Raw genomic sequence first — 9,432 nt, 5'->3', positions numbered from 1 at the left:
TTAGCTGACCCCTCCTCGCACCCTATGACTACTATAACAAGTATAATCATATAAATGCTATATATTAGAAAGCAAAACATCTGAATTGTATGAAACTAGTTGATTTAATATAAAATAATAACTGGTAAAAAGAAGAAGAAAGATCTAACGGCTGTTGCTATTTGGACTACAGAGGGGTCCTTTACCGGTTGTCGCTGCACACGCGACAACAGGGTGCCGAAGATAATCCCTGAATAAATGTCATATATTCATTCAAAATAAATGTAATTAAACTTCTCCTAAAATAAAGGGGACCTTTAGCGATATCCCACTCGACTTTTATTACCTCGTTCCAGGTCAACATGGTCGAAAACAACAATATTGACCACAGGGCGCCGTCAGGCATCCTCGGGGACGCGTTCCCGCTCGCTTGTCCGCCACAGTTCAAACTGGCAGTTGTGGGGTTGTCATCCACGGGGCTATCACACAAACGGCATTATGTTACAGAGCACAACATGTTTACCACGATCGAGCATTGCTTCAACACGAGTGTCACGTTTCTAACAGCGCCCTGTCACTAACGGCGGTGATGTCTCTGCCTCCAGAGAAAGCTTCCGAGCTGAAGCAGATTATTCACGACCATCTGCTCAAGGTGAGCGAGCTCCTTAACCCCGTGTTTCTCTGCACGTAGCAAGTAAACAGTCCCGTTTGAGGCGTGCTTTAATAGTCATATTGGGTTTCTTGAAGGGAAAAACACATATCGCACATTAAAGTCCACGTGCCCATTGAAGAGTACACATTATACATCCTTTTTTTAAAGATCTGGTCTTTTATGAAGTTCGGCTGGACCAAATATGTATATGATGGCATTATGTAACAACGTTTTGGTTGGTATCTTCCCCAGAGACTGCCCTCTGGAGTACAGGGAAGTAGGTCAGATGGCCAGTGTTAGAATCCATTTAGTATTGGTCCTCTGTGATTATTCTTAGCAACTGGTTCAGTATGAGAACCACTATAATTAGATATTCCTGTCAAACATGAATCTCACAATCTCTATTTGGAAACAGGAAGAGTTCAATGAGAAGCTTAGCCCTGACAATTCTTATAGGTCTACTGGTAATGATGAACTTGATGGGTACTTCTTCCTCGCTCAGACCCTGAGCGCTGCTGCATTTTGATCCCCCAACTCCACACAGCACAGAGGGATGTTTGGCAATGTGTGATGTCAGCGGTAGTGCAGTTTTATTAATGGAGCATTTACTGTGTGTGGGGGGGGGAGGGACCAAAGATGCACAAGGAGTCTGTCTCCACAAGATATTCTGTTTGTGGCTCTTGTTGAGGAAAACGTGTGTGGGGATGGGGTGTTTATCCGGTCTCTTTGGGTCTCCAGATGGACATCCACGGGAGGATCCGAGAGGTGCTGGCCGAGACTGTGAGGAACGACCAGGGGGGGGCACATCGAGCCCTGTCTGAGACGGATTTCCTCCACGCTCTGCAGCGCCGGGGCATCATAGAGGATGTGATGAAGGACCTACACTTTACGCAGGTCGGCCATCATGCAGCGGGGCGATTACGCAGTTGATTGCATAGGTTCAAAACTGAACGCAAATAACAAAACTTTCTTCAATAATTCCACACTAATTTGAACCCAGATGCAAATAACAAGTTCTCAATTGTACAAATTGGCATGAATTCAATTACCAGCTGACTTTTTTGATATTATTGTCATGTTGGTCTGCTTTGGTAGGAAGGCCCAACCGATGCAGAAACGGGCTCCCCTCCAAAGCCTGCTACTCACTTTGTGGACAAGAATATTACTCTGCTGCAAAAAAGTAAGAACCGTCCTGTTGAAGTCCAAATAAACCTGTTTAATTTCTCTCAAGTTGTCCTTACGGTTAGAACGGTTAATTGTAGGCATTCCTTTCATTCTCTCAGCTGATATTGACCCGTCCAGACGGCACTTATATGTCCAAGTGCTTGGAGGAAAGGCCTTTCTGGAGCACCTCCAGGAGCCAGAGCCTTTACCTGGTCAGGTGTGCTCTACGTTGACGCTCTACCTGCACTTCCGCAACCAGAGGTTCCGCTCAAAGCCGGTGCCCTGCGCCTGCGAACCTGACCTGAAGGAGGGTTTCCTCCTCGAGGTCTACAGAGACGGCACAGGTACGTCAGTCAGTCAGGACCGGCGGTTCTTACTGTGCTGCTTAATTTGTTATCTAGATTATTATGTATACTTAGTTTGTGATTAAACATTTTTTGGGGGGCCCACCGTAGGCGGGTGCGGCAAAATGGCAGACGCAACCGCCATGCTGTCCCTGTGTGACCCGGTTCACTTGGTGCTGATCAGGACAGACACCTCCGGCGAGACGGCGCTGGTCTCGTCCTACTTCTTGGACTGGAGGGCGGTCCTCGGCTCGCCCAGCGGGAAGACCTGCTTTGCCGTGGAGCTGATGGGAGTTGGTGAGGAATTAGTGATGATGCTGCAGTGAATACAGGAGTGACAGTGTGATACTGAATTATTAATGTGCCTTTTTTAAAAAAAAAAAAAAAATGGACCTGTAGTTGTGAAGATCTTTTCTAGTCTTCCGACCACTCAAAGCGCTTCAACACTACATTACATCATTCATACACTGATGGGAGGAGCTACGGTTCCACCTGCACATCAGCAGTAACTAACATTCATACACCTTAGGCACAGCTCTTGCATAAATAAAGAATAAATATACTTAAAAAATAAATAATTTAGATGACTTTGTTTACGAATATGTTTCTTCACACATCCATCAAGTAAGTGGTATCTTTAGAAACCATTCTGAAGTACACTATAAATTACATGTATTCTAAACGACTATAAATCAACAACTTTTGTCTGATCATCCCGGCTACACTGAAATCTTTAATGTTGTTTGCGGTCAGAATATTTAGTTTTATGTTTTTACAGTGGAACTTGTAAAACGTTGGTTCCTGACCTTTCTGGCTGGTGAGCCCTTAAACCATTAACAACTGCCTGAGGCCATAACATTTAGATCTCTGTAGTATTTTCCAATAAAGGGAAGAGAAAACTAAATAAAAAGAACCCAAACAATATGTTTTGCCCTGTTGATTATCTTGTAAATCTATGGAGGGGTTCGAGCCCCCATGCTGGAAACCAATACTGTACAATACTAACAGTTCTCTCAGCATATGCTAGAAGTGTATGTTTTTTGCCATAAGTGTTGTGGCAACAAGCTTCCAGTAACATGTATGCGTGTCTCCAGGAAGTGAATGTAAAGTCCCGGCTGGTGTCCTGACCGTCAGTCTGGAGCTCTTCCCTCCTCTCACAGAGACTCTGAGCGCCGCCGTCGTCAGCACACAGGTAACTGTGCATCATGGATGCTGTGGACAACCGATGTTCCTCAGAGCCCATATGGAGCCAGACATGTGAGAGAGCTCTCTATATGTCACTGTGTGCTTCTCATTCAGCAATCGCTGGAGAGGCAGAGGACGGCAGAGAAGGAGAGGCTCTTCCTGGTGTATGCCAAACAGTGGTGGAGGGAGTTCCTTGAGATACGTCCATCCAACCAATCCAAAATGGTCAAGATCTTTGCCCAGGTTTGTCTAAATTATTTATATATATATATATATATATATATATATATATATATATATATATTTATTTATTTTATATATACACACATACATACATACATATGCATACACCGCTTAGGAAGTTCCTCAGAACAACCGTAATCATTTGTTTCCCTGGTTTAGTGTGTTTGTGGTTTGGGGAGAGGACTTCTCATATTATTGATTATTGAATCCTGAACTCGTTGAATTCATATCTGCTCCAACCTGTCCCGTGGCCTGTGTGGGTTTGGGTGTCTCTCTGCAGGACGAGAACGGCGTGAACAGGCCGACGTGTGCGTACGTGCGTGTCCTGCGGGCGGGGCGGCTGCTGGAGAGCCCCCGACAGGCGGCCCGCTTCGTCAGCCTGCTGGCCCACGAGAAGGCCCCGGTGGTGGGAGGAGGAGGCAAGCAGGAGCAGTGGTGCACTTTAATGGCTTTCCTGTGTAGAGGGAAGGTAAGGAGAACCGGCCCGGCGGTGCACATTAAGATCTGAACTGTCAAAGACGGAGACGAGGCTTCTCACACCTGGTGTAGGCAGCTTTTCTAAATTCATAAAGAACAGCGGCAGCTTTACTGTGCTCGTGTTGTCACCCAATGAAATCACGTGACACACCGACACTCTTTTCTGCTTCCTTGGCTCAAGGCTACGGTTAGCAATATGCTAACATCTCTGCCCGCTAAGCCTTCTGCTAACGGTAGCTAAAGGCTTAGCCGTTAGCAGAAGGCTAAACTATTAGCAACGCCAGCACATTAGATCAGTTACACATTTTAAGTTTTAACATCCTCTATAATTCATTCTATTTATGACGATGTGTGCTGAAAGATGAGATGAAAGGAACAGTGTACAAATATTCATGATCCTTAAAAGTCAATGACATCATGATTGATACATGATAACTACACTGGCGCTCTTAGAACACAATCTTAAAAAAAAAAATGCATCAAATCAATGGAGAAAGTAGAGTTGACCGTATCCTCATGTAACCCCCAGTCTGCCCCGGCTACCCATTATGAATGTTGTCCAAAAGCAATTTGTTCCAAGAGTCCAAAAGCATCACATGAAGTCGGTTCAGCTGCGTTTACATTCTCTCTATTTCTGAGCACAGCCGTTTGTGTCATTTCTGAGAAAGAGGGATTTGTGCGGCGTCGACTGAGTGATGCGTTTTCATCTGTGAGATAGCGGGGAATTTCCCAGACCCACCACAGGATAAATGTTCCCTGCCTCTCCTCCTGTGAGCGTCTTGGCAGGACGGACACAATGCAACTCTCATAAAGTGGCCCCTTGTCAGCTGTGATTTATGAGTTTCATTCCAGGAGAAATTAATTTAGATTCATCAGTCCCCAGCCTGTTGCGATGCTGCCGTCCATATTAGCATTTCTGGGGAACATCTATCATTCTGCCGAGGCAGCACACACTGCATGAAGCAGCAGCAGCACCACCCAGGCCTCTTTACTGGAAGAGTTGGCTTGGCTCGTAAACCTCTTCAAAGCAGTCTAAATATATGGACTTGGAATATATCAATATTTCGAGAATAAAATCAATACATTTCGAGACTAAAGTTGCTCTATTTTGAGAATAAAGTTGCAATATCTTGGATATAAAGTCACAATATATCGAGAATATTTATTTTTAGATATAAAATTTGACCATTTCATGAATGAAGTTGTTATATTTTTAGATTTTGATCCTGGAATACGCTGTCGTACATTTTGCTGTGTAGCCAGCCGCCAAGTAAAACTCGGGCTTATGTGAAAATGGAAATTAATTCCCTTTTTAAGAACAGGATTTATGATATGTAGCTCAATGATCTCCCTAGAGCCTCATTGTTTGTCCCACTGGGCTTAAAAGAATCCGTCATATGGGTGCAGCTCTCGAGGGGTGCATGTACTAAATTGAACCCCCCCCCCCAAAAAAAGTTGCTCTTTAATTAAGAGAGCTCTAAACACTAAAACATCACGTTGATAATGTAGCTCCATATATTTCAGAAGTCCCGTCTGTCTGTCCTCCCCCAGGGGGACTGCGAGGACCACGCCGCCCTGCTGTGCAGCCTGCTGCTGGGCTTCGGCCTGGATGCCTACGTGTGCGTGGGCACCAAAGCCAAGGGAGCGCCGCACACCTGGGTCCTGACCCGCGGCACCGATGGGAGCATCACCTTCTGGGAGAGTCTGACGGCACACAGGTTCTTTTTTTTTCTTTTGATGCCTGTTCCTCAGCCAGCCGATGACTCGCGTAACATGGCTGCTTTTTACTGCGCCGCTTTTGATATTCATAAGTCGGATACGAAAGATATATATGCACACATTTTGGTTTTGTAACTCATGAGCCAGTCTTTTTTTTTTTTTTGTCAGTGGGACACATCAGAATGCCTTTTCCATGGGATGTGACAGACGGAAACAACATCTGAGAAACAATTACATTTTGGTGCTTATTTAGGTCTGGAAGTTTTATCCAGCAATTATTGTTTGGTCTATAACTCACTGATCTTATTGCATAGACAGACATTTGTTAACACCAAGTGACAGTTTTTTTTATATCAGGCCTGACCAGTCTTAAACAAAAGAAAAGATTTTTACTTCATGGTAGTATTTTCATTTGAAGGCTATTTTATTCCTCATTAAACGTAACCATATTGTATTTCTCAACCATGAGCCCACGTTGTAGACGGGCAGCTGAGACACAAACTCCTGGGAAAGCAGGGTCCAGGTTGAAAGTTATTCTTTCATCCAGCCCTCAAAAACGGCACAGCCTCATAGATTTACTGATAATAATAATCTATAGAATATGTTTGTAATGACAGTAATGAGCCTTGATGTCCCGTGTGTATGCTCAGATACCTGCACCGGGCCATAGACCCGGACGCCCCCCCCCTGGCCCCCCAGCCCAAACCCTCCTCCCCCTACCGCACTGTGGGCTGCGTCTTCAACCAGCAGAGCTTCCTGGCCAACGGGCAGCCCTCCGACGCTGTGGAGCTTTGCGTCTTTGACTTCCAGGTAACAGGACGCTTGTTCACGTGTTACTTTCATGTCCATTGTTGTTGTTTTTTTATTGATTTTATTATAAAACGTCAGCGTGCTTGTCACAGTTGTTTTTTCTCTGCCAGGTAAGTGTGTTCACAGGCAGGGACAGGGTTTTTGGGGAATTGAGTGTCAATAATATATTCTGTGGCACGTTCAATATGCGGTGTAAATATCTAGTGCAACGGACCGTGGGAGTCAGACAGCCAGTGGGTGGTTGCCAGGGGAATGAAACCGGCAACGGTTCCATTCATCAGCAACTCACCGTCCTGTTGCGTTACCCTCAAGCAGGCAGCGAAGCCCCAGCGGCCGCTAGAGCCGCGTGGTTTTTTTACTCAGAGGAAAAAAACCCTTCCCCCCCTCCCCTCATTTCCCTTCAGAATCAGTCTCGGTGGAAAGCGATGAGCGAAGAGGCTCTGAAGTCCGTTTGTGCCCCGGGCTCCACTGCCTCTCTGCCCCCTCTGCCTCCACTCTGTGCCCCGTCTCTGGATCCAGCTGCTGCCAGCAACCAGCTGGAGCTGGAGATGCGCTTCCTGGTTTCCGAGCACAGGAAGGTAAGCCGCAGTGGCGGACCAGATGAGGACACTTCACAGTTCAGGAGTTTGAGGTCATGTATGAGTCACTGAGAAATGCCAACTGCTTTATTTGAGCTTGATTCAGTTTGAGATTTACTGCCCCTCCAGGACCTGGAACTGGCGACCGTGTGGGACGACCACCTGTCCTACCTGCTCTCCTCGGCGCTGTCGGCCTACGAGCTGGAGCGCTGCACCGGCGTCTCCTGCGGCAACGAGGAGTTCCAGGACGCGGTGAGGAGGGCGGTGCCGGACGGGCACACCTTCAAAGGCTTCCCCATCCACTTCTTGCACCGCAATGCGCGCAGAGCCTTTGCCACCTGCCTCAGGTGAGCTAGTGGTGGTGGTTGTGGTGGGGGGGGGGAGAGCGTAGTGGGAAGAATCCCTCCATCTGATTGTTAAACTCCATTCAGCCAACTCTCATTTCAACATATTCTGTAAAGTAGCCTCCTCGTCCTGCAGTGATCGAAGTCGAGGCAGCGACACAAACTGCCAATTTTCCCTCTGGATGATTTAGTTTGCACTATACCTCAAGCTTAGGGCAGCAAATCCCCACCAGCTGCAGCGTATTGCAGCAGATCCTAAACTAAGAGCTTCCTGGAGAGAGACAGAAGAACATCTCCCTACAGGAACACCATTCCTCGTCTCTGTTACAGATCCTCCCAGTATTGAACACACAGTGCTCCGCTGTGTCCTGGAAATCAGAAGAAATCTGGCTTATATTATACATGTTTCATCTAGAACCCAAACAAAGTTTCTACCAAGAACCCTTTTATATTCCACAGGTTTAATCTAGAACCCAACAAGGGGGTTCTATCGTTTCTACATGTAGCCCAGCACAGATAATCCATATATATACATATACACACGTATATATATATATATATAAGTGTCTGTGTATATATATATATATATATATATATATATATATATATATATATATATATCTCAACATAATCCATGCTCCAGGATATCCAGTCTTTCTTTTAAGTAAAAATCTTCCCTATGTATATTTTGCCTTTGTTATTTAATGAAAGAAATGCACTACATCTTATTCCATGCCCGGTGTCTCTTGTCACTTCCTGTGCAGATCTGTGTTCTGTGAGGAGATAGTGTGTTGCCGTGGCGACCACGTGAGGCTCGCGGTCCGCGTCCGCGTGTTTGCCTACCCGGAGAACGCCTGTGCCGTGTGGCTCATGTTTGCATGTAAATACCGCTCTGTGCTCTGACCGTCGCGCCGACGGTGTGGCACAGTGACCCGGACAGGAAGGAGGCCACAGGCCTGGTTCTGGAGCAGCCGGCCCACGATGAGTTGAAATACAAATGGACTCGGTGCCTTCTGCTCATGTTTGTGGCGTTTGTCTCTCCATTTGTACAGACATTTACACATCATTTTATTTATTTATCTATTTTTGTAAATAAAGGGAACCTTTTTTTAATATACTGTACTTTTTAGAGCTTATTTAAGTCATTATCTGTCCTTTCCATCCTTGCATTGGATAAGGAAAAGCTTTAACAACAACAAAAAACCTTTTAACAGAGAAATAATCCATTTAGAAAGAGCCTTCTTCCAGGACGTGTGTATAACCAACATAATAAAATAGAAATAGAGAATCCATGATGAGAGAGTGATGCATGGAATGGGAAAGTCTAGATAATTCAGTTTTCATCAAATTATTGTATTGTAACTAACTGGCTCCTAGGAGACGCACTATGTGAACATTTAAGAAATTAAATAACCGTACACCAAATTTAAAAAGGGTTAAATTAGGTAATTAAAGTATGGGGTGTGGATATCGGGTCAGTAGTGTGTTCTGTGCATGAGTTGAAGTGTCCTTGAGCAAGACTGAACCCCCAGTTGGGTAAAATGCAGAGAATAATTTCCCCATTGTGGGATTAATAAAGGATTATAAAAAAATAAAATAAAATATTCAACACAAAGTGTGTTGCTTTTCAAAACCACATCAAACCTTGGACTTCACAATCCTTTCTAATTAAAAAGAACAACCCATCCACCTGACATGAGGTCAAATACAGCACGCTACAGTAATGCTGTCATGGTGGGAATTAGAGAACATTGAACCATGATTTTAATTATTCCCTTTTTCCCTGTTTTCTCCTCTATATTTAAAAAAGATGACAGTGGTGGTGAAGTAATTATCATTTATGCTGCAATGCTGCTCATTGCCAGGATAATATAGAAGTTAGGGGCAACACATGTGGCATTAAGTGACCCGTACGGCTGGGAGAAGGCTTTGAGCAG

At 45.0% G+C, this 9,432-nt stretch overlaps 1 protein-coding gene across 2 annotated transcripts in view; it reads left to right on the top strand.

The window, feature by feature from the left end:
• The first annotated feature begins 427 nt into the window (after window positions 1-427).
• The window catches only part of cep76 (centrosomal protein 76), a 22,951-nt gene continuing 13,946 nt past the window's right edge, over window positions 428-9,432 (top strand). The window contains exons 1-13 of one of the 2 annotated variants that reach the window (XM_034528801.1): window positions 428-631; window positions 1,370-1,525; window positions 1,727-1,811; window positions 1,915-2,139; window positions 2,251-2,436; window positions 3,234-3,331; window positions 3,439-3,567; window positions 3,848-4,036; window positions 5,596-5,762; window positions 6,414-6,573; window positions 6,978-7,151; window positions 7,281-7,498; window positions 8,260-8,609. In XM_034528801.1, coding sequence (XP_034384692.1) covers window positions 569-631; window positions 1,370-1,525; window positions 1,727-1,811; window positions 1,915-2,139; window positions 2,251-2,436; window positions 3,234-3,331; window positions 3,439-3,567; window positions 3,848-4,036; window positions 5,596-5,762; window positions 6,414-6,573; window positions 6,978-7,151; window positions 7,281-7,498; window positions 8,260-8,398 — 1,989 coding nt within the window. In that variant the 5' untranslated portion in view covers window positions 428-568 and the 3' untranslated portion in view covers window positions 8,399-8,609. Of the gene's footprint in view, window positions 632-1,369; window positions 1,526-1,726; window positions 1,812-1,914; window positions 2,140-2,250; window positions 2,437-3,233; window positions 3,332-3,438; window positions 3,568-3,847; window positions 4,037-5,595; window positions 5,763-6,413; window positions 6,574-6,977; window positions 7,152-7,280; window positions 7,499-8,259; window positions 8,610-9,432 lie in introns of those variants that run through there. The other variant, XR_004609088.1, reaches the window with a different exon arrangement.

This window comes from Cyclopterus lumpus, chromosome 25 (genome assembly GCF_009769545.1).
Source record: "Cyclopterus lumpus isolate fCycLum1 chromosome 25, fCycLum1.pri, whole genome shotgun sequence".
Classification (NCBI taxonomy): domain Eukaryota; kingdom Metazoa; phylum Chordata; class Actinopteri; order Perciformes; family Cyclopteridae; genus Cyclopterus; species Cyclopterus lumpus.
This window is presented reverse-complemented; position numbering and strand designations above follow the sequence as displayed.